The sequence below is a fragment of the Epinephelus moara genome, chromosome 24, assembly GCF_006386435.1.
Source record: "Epinephelus moara isolate mb chromosome 24, YSFRI_EMoa_1.0, whole genome shotgun sequence".
Lineage (NCBI taxonomy): Eukaryota > Metazoa > Chordata > Actinopteri > Perciformes > Serranidae > Epinephelus > Epinephelus moara.
The window spans coordinates 34,542,790-34,559,215 of NC_065529.1; the positions used below are offsets into that span (position 1 = coordinate 34,542,790).

At 39.8% G+C, this 16,426-nt stretch overlaps 2 protein-coding genes across 2 annotated transcripts; both read right to left on the reverse strand.

Moving 5' to 3' along the window:
- Positions 1 to 1,585: 1,585 nt before the first annotated feature.
- prelid3b (PRELI domain containing 3) lies at positions 1,586 to 9,049 on the reverse strand. Its single transcript, XM_050037628.1, has 6 exons — positions 8,890 to 9,049; positions 7,017 to 7,185; positions 5,559 to 5,648; positions 5,048 to 5,118; positions 4,843 to 4,945; positions 1,586 to 3,996 (listed from the first exon to the last, which is right to left on the reverse strand). The coding sequence occupies exons 1-6, from the start codon at positions 8,919 to 8,921 to the stop codon at positions 3,880 to 3,882; spliced, it is 582 nt and encodes a 193-aa protein (XP_049893585.1). The 5' UTR covers positions 8,922 to 9,049; the 3' UTR covers positions 1,586 to 3,879.
- Positions 9,050 to 10,918: 1,869 nt separating this feature from the next.
- Positions 10,919 to 15,105, reverse strand: tubb1 (tubulin, beta 1 class VI). Its single transcript, XM_050037231.1, has 4 exons — positions 14,954 to 15,105; positions 13,921 to 14,029; positions 13,640 to 13,750; positions 10,919 to 12,664 (listed from the first exon to the last, which is right to left on the reverse strand). The coding sequence occupies exons 1-4, from the start codon at positions 15,008 to 15,010 to the stop codon at positions 11,520 to 11,522; spliced, it is 1,422 nt and encodes a 473-aa protein (XP_049893188.1). The 5' UTR covers positions 15,011 to 15,105; the 3' UTR covers positions 10,919 to 11,519.
- Between the last annotated feature and the right edge of the window lie 1,321 nt (positions 15,106 to 16,426).

A 16,426-nucleotide genomic window follows, 5' to 3' on the forward strand; every position in this document is an offset into this window, starting at 1 on the left:
AAATGTCATTTTCCTCGCCTCATGCATTGCAAGGTCAACTTCCTGTTTGAATCTAAACCCACCCACCTATGAGATGTCAGACACAGCTATGGCTCAGCAAACAAAAGTGTTTGTTTTTTTCCACTCATCAGGTAAGAAAATAAACCTTGTATAGTTATACTGTCCCATCTGACCATATGTCCCAATCACCCTTAATTCACCTCCTTATAAAGGACGTTGGACGTTAAACGTTGGATGGATGAAAGAATGTACATGTAAGAATGTGTTTTGTTTTGTCTTTAGCAGATGACTGCATCAACACCATTGGCACTTTGATCATTGAAATACGCCTCAAAGGTCTGTATCTGAAGTTTGTACTATGACAAATAAATAATACTGCATATAACAGTGGTGGAAGAAGTATTCAGATACTTTACTCAAGTATAAGTAGCAATACAACTCTTTGAAAAAATTGGCTTATAGTTCTTTTCATCTTAATTTCCCCGAAAAGTAAAAGTACTCATTCTGCAGAAATGGTTCAAGGAGATTTTTTTTTTCGACCCATAAAGCAACACCTTCAGCTTCTCAGAAAAATTAATATTCAAAATCAAATGGTTTTCACTGGACAGGCAGGAACAATAATTTGAAAAGTAACTACGGCTATCAAACAAATGTAGTGAACTAGAAACTACAGTGTTTGCCTCGGTAGACTACAAGTAGGCCTATAACAATATGAAGTCACCCAAAATGGTAATACTCAAGTAAAGTACAAGCACTTTGCATAAGTGTATTAGCCTACTTGAGTAAATATACTTAGTTACACTTTGCCACTGGCAAATATCAACAAAAGGATGAGAAAAAAATCCACATTAAGCATGTAAAGAAGAATGTATACCCTTCAAAACTAAAATCTGCATTCAGTGCTTCAAACTACACATAACGAAAAGGAAATGGCACAGATCATTTAATAAATTAAATATCTTTATTTTCAACCATTTTTGTCACACTTTTTTTTTCCAGGCAGTAACAGAACAATAGCAACATAAAATAAACTTTGGCCCTAAACTTTGAACTTTTGACAAGATAAGATCTGAGATAACTTTACATTAAATCTTTTGTTACTCTTCTAAAGATGAAAGTTGAAGTCTAGCATTTGGCCACAGTGTGGCAGCATGTTACTCTTACATTTTAAACATGCTACATCAATGCATCTTATTAAATGACCAACGTTTAAAGAATGTAGTCGTACTGGCCTCCACCTGCTGAAAGTGTTTCAGTGTGTAGACTCTTATAAAACAGAGGAACACTCCAAAAATATACCTTCATAGTGTTTAGCTAACATTGACTACTGGAATGCATATTTAGTGAGCAACAAACTATTATTTTGGCAGAAACATATGCACTGCAATACAGTTTCTTTTCACATAGGCCATTTTGTCACTTGAAAATAATTAATTCTGATAAATATCCACTCCTTGTTAAATATTGTATAACTCATATTAAACTAACTCACAAACAGAACATTTATTTATCTGAATATATTTGATTTCCATTTGAACAGCAGGTCTTTTTTAAAGGACATAATTTGAAGAATTACTGGCGAAAATCTTTTATTAAACAGGTTAAAAATATTTTATTTTATTGCCACATTCTGCAGCTGGTGACACCGTTTCTTTTCAGAGGCACCCAGACAAAATGTACAAACTACAGTTCCTAACTAAGCATGTAATATCACAATTCTCAGCGTTCAACCCAAGTTGCAACGCACTACTTCGAACCAAACTGTTTGTCTAAATAAATATTCTTGTTACTGGTAAAAAATATATATTTTAAAGAAACTAAATCTCTCACCATCACCACACTGCTGTCAGTTACACAAAGAAAGATGTTCTCAAATTCAAACTGACTCTCAGGGATACCAAAATATTCACAGATAATCAGCGTGTTTAGCAGCTTTTCTTTGTTAAAATTATTATTTTGTAAGTGCAAAAAAAGTAAATGCAAAGGTCTCAGCCTTCACACTGAGAGGACATGCTGAGAAGTCTGTGTTATAACTGAGGAACAGTAGTCTTTTGTGTGTATTGATAAAACAGTTTGAGTTTAGCAAACATGTTCAGGTACAGTGTGTTACTGACAATGTTCAGTCTACGCACGTAGGACTGATTCCTAACAGTGATACCAGTGGTTCTCAACCAGGGGTCCAGTGACCTCCAAGAAGTCCTTGAGAGGATTCCAGGGGGTCAGAACAAGAATTAGGAAGTTTATTCACTTCAGGCAATCACTAATATGAATGGTGTCGACATAAAGGTCTCATCAGGGTGCAAAAACCCTTATGAAGACCTTAGGGTTGAAGCCAATCAGTGTTTTAAAGGTAAACAGCCTTTTAACTTAATTCAAATACATCTGTTTCTGCTCCACACGAGTGCCTGAAGTTCATTTTCTCTTCCCATGTGCTGACCATTTCTTCAAGAGCAACTGCATTTTTTCCTGAGTTTCCTATGATAAAGACAGTCCTCGAGCACACCAGTATCTCATTCTCCTACGTTTATTTTCACTATTTAATTCACTGTGCAAGAGTGACTGTCTGGTACCTGACTGGGATGTTACCTGCCCATTAAATGGCCATTATCTGTGGTTATAAGCCTCATAGATATGGATCAGTAGGGGCCTGCTACACCTAATTGGAGGTTGCGAAGACAATTATGAGCCCATTCAATGACCGTGGAAAATGTGGTTAGGTTTAGAAAAATATCACCGTTGGGTGTAAATATTGGTTTCACATGGGAGTCGAACCCCAGTCTCCTGGGTGAAAGTCCTGTGCCAGTCCACTTCTGGCAGAGAGTGTCATTTTTCCTGGCCTGAAAATGGCCTCCTCAAACTAATGGTGTGATAGGCCCCTACTTACCCATATCTCTGACTTAGCACCACTAATAACAGCCATATAATGGTTTGATAACAACCAACTCTCATCAGATGGAGGTCCCTTAAGCGACATCTTAACTTAATGTGTCATTTTAGGGGTCCTTGAAACTCAAAAGGTTGAGAACCACTGACGTATACTATCGCAGCATTTGAGAAAGTCTTCCACATCACTTCAGAAACATAAATATGACAAACACCTTGATCCCTTCAGTTCACATAAATACCTTCATAATAATATTAGTTATCACATAACAACATTCATTTTGTATCCAGGCTTACGTACGTCGCCTGGTGCAGTGTCTTGTTGCTGATGAGGTCCCGCAAGAAAACGTTGATTGAGATGGCTCTCTAACACAAATGAACCCGACGCTGAAACATTTCACTGACGTGTCACTGTTGATGGCTGCGTTAACCAAACCATTTACTCTCTGACACCCGAAACCACTTCCACATACCCTTGACATTCATTCCACTCGACTCCCGCCTCAACACGGCATTGTTTCCTGCCTCGTATCTCAACAGGAGTATTCCTCACAGTCACTTCTACATCTCACCGTAACTGTTTTTCCTAACAACTCTGTTGCTGTAAAATCAGAGTTAATGCCAGAGGAGACTTCTGAGGTATTCAGCCAGATGAAAATGCAGCTGGCAAAGGTGCTGGACAGAAAGCAGCGTGTCTGCTTTGGCACTTTTCTTGTGTTGTTTCTGTTACCTCTGTGCTATGTGTCTCCAAACCCACAGATAACAGTGGTGTTTAAACTTGTCCCCTAGTCTCTCATCGTCACGGCAGTCTTGACAGGCAGCACATCTGCACAGAGTCCCTTTATGTTGCAGGCTGCTGTTTAAAATATATCTAATGTAGATAGTAAAGTGTAGGAGATCCAGAGCACCAAAACAGCATCAGAGCATCATAAAGGGAGGCTGGTTGTGCTGGCGTGCAGTTGTCTCTCAAACGCTGCAGGAAAACAGAGGCGGGTGTCATTTCTCAGTGACCGCAGCAGCCATGGGGGCACGTATGGTCCCGCGTGCTGTAGCTGCCAGCTCCTCGATTTCTGCATTCAGTCGCCTGATCACCCACTCCATGGCTTCACGGCCCTGATCAACAAGAAACATAAACTATTAGTCCAAAGGAGGGGATAAAAAGAACAGAAGAAAAGACAAGATTTGTTGCCAATAAAAGAAAAGAGAGCAGAGATTACTAACTTTAGGGTCGGGACATTTGCAATGAGTTCAAACATAAACTAAAAGGATAACAGGATGATTTACGGGAAAAGGGGTCAGTATGCTTCATATGACATGCTGCTGGGATTGTGGAACAGCATTAAAATAAAGTCTTATGTCACTTTTTGTATGCACAAACAAGTGCAACATCACAAATCCATTCAAATCCAAAGTCTACAACGGTAAAAATATGGGCCCCTCAAGAAAAACGTTCGGAACCACTGCTATAGACTGTATAAAAGAAGTGGACGCATCCAAGTTTGGCATTTCAGCCGTCACAATCTTGGTTTCATGGTGTCAGAGGTGACAATATTTGGACAAGAGGGAGGAGCTGTGAGGAGCGAGGGGTGGATCTGACTGAGAAGCCAATGACACCACTGTGGCAGCGACTTGTCAATCACAAGGTAGCCACGCCCGAAAGCATGCCCTGCTTTATCGTCTATTTTACTCTAAAAGGGACCATCATTTACAAAGTGAACATCATGCTGTATTAAAGAAGACTTGAAACTAGCTACTGAGACCAGAAAATATTTACTGGGGTAACGAATCAAGTAAAAAGTAGGGTCATTTTCTCCAAAACTTGTCTGCAATCCCACTTTATTTTGCAGCCAGTGGAGTCGCCCCCTGCTGGCCATTAAAAGAATGAAGGTTTGGCTTCACCTTCCAAACCCAGAGATAACCCATTGGCCCCACATAAAACATACTTAAAGGATCTCTTACCTTTCCAGCGTTAGAAGAGATGGTGCTTGCCATAACCCCCTCCAAGTAACTGCTGAGACTGACTCCTTTCACAGATATGATCGCCTCCTGGGTCAGTATTGTTCTAGAGAGGGTTAAAAAAAATGGTCAAAATCCCTGAATGCTTCAGAAAATTAAGATTCACTGTTATTTAAAATCCCTGAAATGTAAAAAATAAAACCCTTACTTGTTCTGGTCCTCAGGATGTGGCTTGTATGTCAACTTTTCATCCACAGACACCATGTTAGTGAAAGTGATCTGCAGAGGAAATATCACAGGAGATGAATTAGTTAATGTTAAGATACAGGGTGACATGTCTCATGCACTGTTCCCACAGTGAGAGTTGTCAGACAAGTCTCAAACAGCATTATAAACTTCAGAGTTGAAATGTGAGATGTCAACCTGTGGAACAACCGAGACTTCATTCCAGAGATGTCTCGCCTTTTAATGCACTGAGCTCACATGTGTTCAGACACCAAGTGTTATGGGTGTTTTTGGATGTCACATCTAGCATGGAACATGTTTTGTAAAAGGTGCTTCATAAGAGTACGTATGGGAAAATCTTCAGTTTTATAAGTTACAGACCTGCATTTACATTCAGATACTGAGTTCTTACTCATGCTCATGGCCTTCATGCATACAATTAAATCTCAATATTAACATGGTTCAGAGGGGGTTGCTGTGTCATGTATACTCACATTTGAGGACTGAAGCTCAAAAGTCTTCTCTTTGGGATCCACAACAGAGTGTTCCTGAACATAGGTGTATGTTCGTGAGTTACCAATGATCTGAAGACAAAAACAGAAACATGTTTTATTACAAACTGAAATTAACTGCCAAAAATAACAGTTGTTACTTACTCACTGTTCTTATTTCTGCAGCATTTTCACTGTTGAAATGGTGCCTTTGTTTATTGATTCATTTACTTCTGTTTGCCCCCTGGGTGTTTGGGATACTTCAAAAAGTTGCACAAAGCTTTGTGTGCTGTCTGCAACTAATATACAAATGATCTGTTGACTTTGGCTTCATTTACCTAAAGTTTACCATGTCATGTTTTAAGGAGCTGTATGTGACATTTTTCTAAGGGGTTCCTGAAAATTTTAAAGATGAATCTGTATGAATCTGATGTTCCACACCACTTCTAAACAAGCACCTGTTCTACTAGCTTGAGTCATAATGTAATACAGTGACTTTCTGTTGTTTATCAGAGACAAAAGATTATCTTGTGTGTGTAAGTTTTTTAAAATAAAGATTACAGAGGTAAACACATGTCACAGGAAGACCTCTCCATGATACATCCAGTTCACATGTGCACGCTGAGGCTCAGGAGTGATTTGCTTTGAGACAATCTGATTAAGGGTTAGGTTAATGTGCTATCAATCACTGGGACAGTCTGTGTCATGGACTGTCCTTGGAATTAAAGGGACTATTCATAGATGTTGTCAGTGACTACAACTCCATCCTCAGACGTCTAAGCAAAGGTCAGTGCTAAAGAACAGCAAGTGATAGACCAGTGTTTACACAGGCTAAAGCATGATTGAGTAGCAGGATATTGGCGTTTTCCAACCTTATCACGAGACAGTGAAAAGACAAAAGTTCAAATGGTATGTTGCAAAAATCACGAGGGGCCTCCGTCACTGCTTTTCATTCTAATGACCTCTAGTTTTGACTGCGCAGACAGGCATGGAAAGTTACATCACATGCTGGCGGAGGTTACATCTCAGCAATGACAGAAATGGCACTATGGTGTCCTGTACAACACGAGTCATGGCACTCGGCCATGAACTCCCCTCTGGGCTCCAGTCAGCAACCAGGCCTGCCGCTGCTCCCGGACAGAAATAGCCTCGAGGGGTAAGGTCACGCTCACACTCTGGAAAGCCTTAACCTGCACTATCGCCAGTACATACCTTACTCTGGCTATTACTGGCTTACTGTGTCGTGTTTTATGACTGACTTTTGAGAATCACAATGATATCAGAAGATTGTACAATTTGTGGGCTATGTTCCAACACTTTTTCATTCAGCGTCACACTGCTTTAATTAAACAAAGTCCGTCATGTCTTTCTCCATTCAGACTCACATGTTTCCATTTTAAGTGTGACCAAAGCAAAGTATTTGACAGTGATGTGAGCGAGCAGACTGGGTTTGAAACTCACAGATTTCACTATGGATGGGAGACCCCACTCTGTGCTGAGCAGCCTCTGACTGTGCAGGCGTCCCTGTTTGTCGATGCTCCTGTCCAAAACATCCACTCCGATCACACTGGGGTTCATGGGGTTGGGGTACTTCTGCATGGCAGCCTTGGTCACTGTCTCCCAAGGATGGCTGTTGAGGGAAAGTCAAAAACAAAATGACATTGAAGCATTGCAACTACACAGACTATCTGGTAGTGAGTTATCATATTTATATACATATGTATTTAGGATAAAGGGTGAAAAGTGACAAAGGTGAAAAAATGTGTGATGTCCATTAAGACTTTTTGTATTTTCATGATAAAAACTTAATACCCTACATCAGTGATACTCAAGTCACAGCTAGTGGGCCAAAAAGGGTGCTGTGCGGGGCACCCATCATTTTCTAATTCACAATGAAAATAAAGTGATTCACACTGGGATCTTTTTTGTACTTTTAGTTTTAATGTTAATAAGATGCCAGAATGCATTAAAAAAGCATCACAGCAGAGCTTGTTTATAAAGAAAGTGTTGCAGAGGATCCCCCAGACCTCACAAAAAGAGATCTGGGCTAAGCTCCAAATGTTCTGGAATCCTAGAAACACCTTGGGTGCACCTGACCTGTGGGGCTGCTGCAACTGGATTTGCCTCTTTGCTAAAGACAAAAAAATGTATAAAGGCTGAAAACAGGCAATTCATTTAGAAATAATATATTAATATCTATTTATTAACTGGCCTAAACTAACTTGGTCTCCTTACATTTTGCAGAAGTGGCCCCCAGGCAAAGCAACTTGAGCATTCCTGCCCTTCATTCCTAATCGTTAAACAAATGGTGCTGGTGTGCTGGTGGTGATTACAACATACATGAAGTAATCTGTACATAAAGTACAATCCTGAAGTACTTGTACTTGCAACTTCTTTGCAACACTTTGCTCACACCGACAAACATTTACTTGGGTAATACTTTCAATGCAGGACTTTAACATCCACTATAATTGAGTATTTTTACTAGATTTTACTGGATCTGTACTGAATCTGGGCACTTTGACCCCTACCTATGTGACAATATTAACAAACTAACAGGGCACCAACAATTTGGTTAATTAAAGCTCAAACTGATGTGTTGAAATGACGAAATTAATATGTCAAGATCTTCTCTGGAGCTGGTTCCAGTCCTCTAAATGACTGGCAGCATCTCCAAAAAAATGAAAGATTCAAATTAGGTGAATTAAGTGAAAAGAAAATGACATTAAGTTTCATTAATATCGGGATATGTGTTTAAAAGCACAGCACAATAAAAATTAATCGAGCGTAGTGGTGGATGGTTGCCACGGAGACACGTGAACGTCACCGCGCCGACGTAGCCCTGTGATGCAAGCAGGCACTGCAAGAGAGAAATGTAGGGGAAAGGTCGCGCGCTGGGGGCTGGCCCTGACCGGCGGATTATGCAACTTGACAGCCTTTTTCCAACAACCAGACACTGACAGAGGTGTATTCACCCTTTACACGTTTTAACATTTATTCTATAAAAAATCTACGTCATTTTAGTTCGTGTGTGAGTACCATACTGTCTCGTTTAAAGACAAAGCCACCAACTGCCGTTAGACAGGGGGAAATCTGGTCATGTAACGTTCCATAGTTAGCTTCCACTATTAGCATACTAGCTAGTAGGACTAAAGTTGTAGTTAGCACCTTTTTCGGGTTACATTTTTTTGTTATAAATCGTGCGTGTGCTGTTCGCCGGATTAAACACGACGTTTGCTGCAGACAGATAACCTCTGACAGGCGGACCATCTCTCCTACACATCTCACCGGATTATAAAACAGGTTAGCCTATGGTGCTAACTAGCCTACTTACTTGAATATGTGCTCTGATGTCCAGAACTTCATGGTTTAAGTAGTTGACAGGTGCTGCCGGTGCCGGAGTCAAGGTGCGGATAAGCCGGTGGTAGGAAGACACACTCACACTGACTGAAATCACTGAACCACTTTCAAAGCCGACTGCCAAGTCTCCTCCCACTGTGCCACAGCAGTCACATGAGATGTATTAGCTACGCACTTCCGGTAGTCTGCATGCCGCAAGAATCCACTGCATAGCACAGTGACACTGAAGACAGCTGAATGAAATATATTTTATGTTTAACCTTGACAATTAATACACGTCAGAAAATCACATGGACGTAGCTCTTCACCTTAACTTAGACCATGCAGTATATTTCATATTACGCCATGTGAGCTGCAGTACGGGGATATCTGCCATATAACCTCTGATGTTACACAATTTAGCTCAATGACAGTTGAAAGTCCTCTTCAACCTTGAATGAAAGACAGACAGCGTGCTGTTGACGCAACAACTTGAACTCAATGTTCAAATCTTTACGCATGATTAAGCAAATATCATAGGCATTGCTGTACAGTATGTCTGTGTGGGGTATTTAGGTGCTACATTTGACAGGTTATTAATTTTTTTGTGGAGCTGAACAGTCACAGTAGATAAAGTTTGGGCTTTGAAACTAAAATTTGGCATTAGCTAAAAAAAAAATTAAAAAAGAAAAAAGTTCGACTGAAAAATAAAACACAGGCATTAAAAATTATAATTATGAATGTATTTATTTTAAATTGATTTTATATTTATTTTACAAAAAACAGTCTGATGTGTTTTTCAGTGATTTTTTCCTCATGCCACCAGTTTATATATATATATATATATATATATATATATATATATATATATATATATATNTTCCTCATGCCACCAGTTTATATATATATATATATATATATATATATATATTGTTTTGTTTTTGTTTTATTGAAATCATGCTATAGTTACAGAGCGTTTTTCCATATTGCAACTGTTAACACCTGCAAGGTGCAAGTGTAATTTCTATGACATAAGTTCAAAGAAACCCACCATGATTATTTCCAGACACATAGTCAACTGCAGTGGTACCCAACAGAATAGGATCTTTAAAAAGGCAGGAAAATAAAAAGACATGTTCCTCAAGAAGTGAATATTTTCTTGGGCGCTTTTAGTTTGTTTTTGTTTTTTTAATTTTGATTTTAGTTGGGTTTTTTTTTTTTTTTTTTTTTTGAGCCACTTAATTTTTAAAAATCAGGGACTTTAAAAATAATTTAAATGAAACAAGGGAATACTTTTAGGTTGAACTGGTCCCAATGAAAAGTCAAAACCCACTGGGCTACTGAAAGCTGTCTGTTGAGTGAGTGTTGGCTTCCTTATTTCTAGCAAACCTGTCAATCAGGCACCTACGAGTACTTTTTTCTGAGCCAAGGATGCCAGCTCCTAATCTATGGTTATCAAATGCAAAAGTGAAGGCTGAGTTCTGGTAACAGTTTGTTGCACATTAACGCAACCTGCACTGTGAAGCTGAGAACGTCTTGACCTCACTGGCACCTTGTAACTTAAAGCAGATTGGCCTCTGTGAAGCAATCCTGTGTTTGTCACCATAACCTATATTCACATGTGGGTTACATGCAGAATTATCCCCCTTATCCTTGTATGGGTTATCAGTGTGCTCGACTTCAGTGCAGTAGTTCAGACATCTCCACGTCATGTGTGCTTATCTCAAAGTGCAGACACTCTGGCCAAGTTATGTGTAATCTCTGTGTTCCAGACTCGGGGGACAGTTGGAGGAAACTGTGTGACAGCCCTGAACCCTGTCGCTGTCACTGTGCTGTCAGAGTACTGTCTGTCACTGCAGCTGAGCTACTTTCAGTCCAGTTTAACTAAAACTGAATGATGATATTTTCACTATGTTATAATGAATATATACACTATTAGAAATCATCACTCTTTGGTGTTACTGTTTTTAATTACCGTAATAACTTAGATACAAAACACTCAATGCAACATTTACTGTAGATCTAAAAAAAATTGGACAAACAGTGTTAACTTTATTTCATTTTCATGGCTGGAGATTATATAGAGCTGGCATAACAACAAACTTTTCCATACTGTATAAACATGTAAATTAAGAATTCATTTGCAAAAACAGATATAAGCCATTCTTAAGATGAATAAATTGGAACCAGTTAGATTAATGTTCCCCTTTGAGTGCACAATAAAAGATATAATGTATGAAATTAAAAATACATTAAGATATCTTAACAAAAAACCCCAACTCCAGCTGATATTCCCTGGATTGCACAAAAAAACATGATTTATGAAAATAAATACAAGAAGATATCTGTTTTTGAAAATGAAACATTTTTATGATTTTCAATTTTTACTATAAAAGAAATAACTCCAAAAAAAACAAACATGCAAGCATAAAAATCATTTGATGAATGCATTTAAGACAATAAGTGCTATTGTTAAATATGTCAACACCTTTTATCTAATAATAACTATAGGCATAAATTAAACTATAAAATAAGAGTTCCTTTTCAGACCAACAATCCCTCATGTTTTCCACATCCTTTCAACAAGGTATCAATACACACCACACTGTACGACCTTCACGTCTTCTACTCATCTACAGTTTCTTTGCTCGTTTCAGTCACTGTTTCCAGTGTAACTTCCATCTGAGACTGAACCTTTGTTGATCCTCTTGATGAGGGTCCCTCCTCTTCTTCTTCCTCTGCTTCCCAATCTATATCAGCTGTGGCATCTTGGTACTGCTGGTACTCTGACACCAGGTCATTGAGGTTGCCCTCTGCTTCGGTGAACTCCATTTCATCCATGCCTTCCCCTGTGTACCAGTGGAGGAAAGCCTTCCGTCTGAACATCAGGGAGAACTGCTCACCCACACGACGGAATATCTCCTGAATGGCTGTGTTGTTGCCGATGAAGGTGGAGGCCATTTTGAGGCCTCGGGGTGGGATGTCGCACACAGCAACCTTGACATTATGGGGGATCCAGTCCACAAAGTAGTTGCTGTTTTTCTGCTGCATTGCAAGCATCTGTTCGTCTACCTGTTTGGTGGACATGCGGCCGCGGAAGATGCCAGCAACTGTGAGGTAGCGCCCCCGCCTCGGGTCGCATGCTGTCATCATGTTGCGGGCGTCGAACATCTGCTGAGTGAGCTCAGGCACACTGAGGGCTCTATACTGCTGGCTGCCGCGGGCCGTCAGGGGGGCAAAGCCTGGCATGAAGAAGTGGAGGCGAGGGAAAGGCACCATGTTGACAGCCAGCTTCCTCAGGTCTGCGTTGAGCTGTCCGGGGAATCTCAGAGAGGTCGTGACCCCGCTCATGGTCATGCAGACCAAGTGGTTGAGGTCCCCGTAGGTCGGTGTGGTCAGTTTCAGCGTGCGGAAGCAGATGTCATAGAGGGCCTCGTTGTCGATGCAGAAGGTCTCGTCTGTGTTCTCCAGGAGTTGGTGGACGGACAGGGTGGCGTTGTAGGGCTCCACCACTGTGTCAGAGACTTTCGGGGAGGGCATGACACTGAAGGTGTTCATGATGCGGTCAGGGTACTCCTCTCGGATCTTGTTGATGATGAGGGTTCCCATGCCGGAGCCGGTGCCACCCCCCAGTGAGTGAACCAGCTGAAAGCCCTGCAGGCAATCACAGCTCTCACTTTCGTTCCTCACTCTGTCAACCACCTGCTCCACCAGCTCCGCTCCCTCCGTGTAGTGGCCCTTCGCCCAGTTATTCCCGGCTCCTGAGCTTCCTGAAACACCGAAATAAATAACATCCTGTTATTTGTCAATAGAATTAGTGGAGGGAGATACACAATATTTGTTGCAGTGATTCTCAACTGCTAAAATGATACACATTATATCATAGACCCACATTTGATCAGATTTGGCCTCTAGGACATCCATCTGAAAAGATTTTGGTTGTTAAATATGATGAAGATCAGAATTCTACAGTTGTTAACTAGAGTTGACCGTGAAGGAAGTGAAACCTATGATCAGAATCAGCCAGTAAGTGGACATTATCAGTGGTAGTAAACTTCATAGATATGGGTTAACAGGTGCCTGTCACACCTACTTTTAGGTTTAGAACGCAATTGTCGGGCCATGAAATTAAACTTTCTGCCAGATAGGGGACTAGCACAGGACTTTTACCCAGGAGACCAGGGTTCTGGTTTCATGTGAAACCAGTATTTATGTCCAAGCATGATCTTTTTCGAAACCTAACCATGTCACCCTGGACAGGTCGCCAGACTATCGTAGGGCTGACACATAGAGACAGACAACCATTCACACTCCTATTCACACCTACGGGCAATTAAGAGTCACCAATTAACCTGCCTGTCTTTGGATTGTGGGAGGAAGCCGGAGTACCCGGAGGAAACCCACACTGACACGGGGAGAACATGCAGACTCCCTCCTCCTCTCCCCTTATGATTTATTAATTAAATTACTTTATATCTGGTGTTTTTATTTAACAAAGGCTCCCAAAGAAAATGTATTTAACCACTTAATGGCTGGTATAAAACTACGTTATTTTGGAAACTTTTTTGAAAAGTTAGAACCCCCTCAAAGACCCCTGGTTGAGAACCACTGATCTGTTGCAATAATGAAAGCATGAAATATAAAAACCATCAACAATAAAAATGCATACACTTTAAATAACCACATAGATGGAAGACAGTCATAGCAGGTATTCCCCAGTTTGACTGTTTTGTCATTTGTCTAACCGTGGATGAAGTTGTCTGGCCTAAACAGGGAGCCGATGCGACTTCCTCTCACGCTGTCCATCGTACCGGGCTCCAGGTCAACCAGCAGGGCCCTGGGGACGTATTTACCACCTGGAAGCAGAATGAAAATGCATCTCTAACATAGCCAGGACTAAAATTTAGCCTCAGTTATATTCAAAAAGAACAATCAGTAAGGAGTTGGTGCTGATGAAATAAACATACTTAGAAAGAAGCTATTAAATGAACAATTTGCAGTCTATATGCAGTAACCTCTGTATTACCATGTGCCTCATTGAAGTAGACGTTGACCCTCTCCAGTTGGAGGTTGCTGTCTCCTTCATAGAGGCCTGTTGCATTGAGCCCATGTTCTTCACTGATCACCTCCCAAAACTGGGAAGACAAAGACGGAAATTCTCATTGTAACGTCAGTATAATTTACTGAAAGACATGAATTAGCTGTAGCCAAAACTCTACAAGTTTAGCTGTTTAAAGAGATGAAAGAATTACCTAGAATATTAATACACAGACAATATTTTCATCCAAAAAGTATCTTTCTCTGTTGTACACCATTCCCTCAGGGTCTTTATATGGTTGCTTAATTAAAATATTTTATGCAGTTGGGCAGAAATTTAATAATCTATGCTTACTCTGACAACACCCAGATGAGTATGCAACTCATGACTCTGCAACTCTACATATGGTAAAATGTGGTTCACAGAATAAGAACTGCTCGATTCTGTGACTGCCTGTCCTTCAGTGTCACAGCATAATGTGTTACTTTGGCTGTATTATCTCGTAGTTCCTCTCTCTTGTTTTGTGTTAGCCATGATAATAAATGTCCCACCCATGCCAGTCTTGCTTACGCGCTTATCTGTTCCCTGAATGTTTGACAGGGTATACACCCTGTGTCACTCATAACTGTTACTGGCACCATTCAAAGGGACGGTGCAAAACATGCAGCATAATTTTTAAAAAAAAACGTGAAATAATATAAGTATATTCTTAAATATATATATTTTTGAAATCTAATAGATTTCATTTAAACATTTAAGTTAAACATTTTCATCATTTTATCTCAGCTAATGTGACAAAACACAGGTAATTTATAATCAAACAGTGACTTCAGTCATCCAGCAGATATTCTGCTAATTTATATTTCAACAGATTCTTCTCAATATTACATTTATAGTTTTCATTTTGGCCACGAGGAAAGACACAACATTATATTAGGTAACATTTTCAACAGGCCTCAACTGGAGTCAAGTTCAACATTCATTCTAAGTTAAACAGCGGAGAAGGATTATATTTTATTACCTTTGAGCCGATCTGGTTGCCACATTGTCCAATTTGCAGATGCACAATTTCACGCATGATGATCAGACTACAGTACACAGAGCAGCTGAGGGTCTCCGATAGGCTTCAGTCCTCCAAACTGTCTTATATACAGCGCCAAAAGTGATGTCACCAGTGATGTCAGGGAGTCACCCCTGTCCGTAATGCATGAGGGGCCCCTAATACATTAGGAACACTCCTTTATAGATTACTAAATAAATAAACAAGTGTGAATGTAATTTATATGATGTAGTTTATCATACTGTACACTCTTTAGATAGTTTAGATAGGCCTTCCTTATATGTCCTCTAATATGCTGACATATGATTTTTGTGTCTCAAAGTTTTGTTTGTGCAGTATATTGCACATAAGTAACACAATAAAAATTCAGCTGCATTTAAAAGGAAATGTTAAAATGGAAAAGACATGTATTTATTCCTGTTGAGCAAAGCTGTGCAAACTTGGTGGCAGAACCTTCATAACATGTCTTTTTGTAAATGTATTATCAATGAATAAATTATTAACTGTTGCGCAAAAAAAACCAAAAACAGTGCAATGAGAGCACAACATTATCGTAATGACTTTATTTGGCTAAAACACATCTGTGAGCTGAACCAGTGACCAAAAACAGGAAGGAAGTAAAGAGAAGATGAATGGAAGTTGGGTGTTTCTCTGGTCAGTGTCAGATAACCCTCATTTGATTAACTACATTAATATGATTATACTGTGCACGCACATGCATGCACACACCCACACACACACATGAATACCACACATGTTGTGTCCATGTCTGACAGGAAGGAGTAGTTTTAATGACAAAGGTGCTGAAACATTTGTTTAAAAGATTGTGCGACCATTTGCTGCCTTTTCACAGCAGACTTTTGATAATGCATCCCAAATTTCCTTCACTAAATGACCCAGATGTTAAAAAATATATCAGTTTTCCATATTCAGCCACTAAGTCAGTATAGGTGTAATAATAATGTAGTAAAAAAAGTGCAGTAGTTGGGAGAGTAAGTATGAGAGATGCTACCATCTAGAGGGCTATCACAGGCATGACATCATGGACCTGTTCTTGTTTTATAATTAAACAAGTGGATTACATTTAATTTTGGCATTTTCTTTTACTGTATTTATAAATAAATATTTTACCAATGTGTTTTAGATCCAACATATATAAAGAGACTGATAAATATTGTCTGATGATCACATTAAAGGGACAGTTCGCCCCAAATTCCAAACAGTACGTTCCCTCTTAACTGTCATGCTGTTTATTAGTCCAGATTGCTTTGGTGTGAGTTGCTGAGTGTTAGAGATATCAGCCTTCTCTCCAGTATAATGGAACTAGATGCAGTGGCGTAAGGACGTTACGTTGCATGTATTGTCTTGACACAAGTAGAGACTTGACATTGGACAACATCAACATACATATTACCCAGCAATCATCCCTGCATA

Excerpts from the sequence above, each read along its gene's own strand:
- prelid3b (XM_050037628.1), bottom strand. The coding sequence starts at position 8,921 with ATGAAGTTCTGGACATCAGAGCACATATTCAA. Across the intron at positions 5,649-7,016 it reads TCCCATCCATAGTGAAATCT|ATCATTGGTAACTCACGAAC; the intron begins GTGAGTTTCAAA and ends TTTTGTCTTCAG. Across the intron at positions 4,946-5,047 it reads CATCCTGAGGACCAGAACAA|AACAATACTGACCCAGGAGG; the intron begins GTAAGGGTTTTA and ends AACCCTCTCTAG.
- tubb1 (XM_050037231.1), bottom strand. The coding sequence starts at position 15,010 with ATGCGTGAAATTGTGCATCTGCAAATTGGACAATGTGGCAACCAGATC. Across the intron at positions 14,030-14,953 it reads GCAACCAGATCGGCTCAAAG|TTTTGGGAGGTGATCAGTGA; the intron begins GTAATAAAATAT and ends TTGTCTTCCCAG. Across the intron at positions 13,751-13,920 it reads CTACTTCAATGAGGCACATG|GTGGTAAATACGTCCCCAGG; the intron begins GTAATACAGAGG and ends TTCTGCTTCCAG.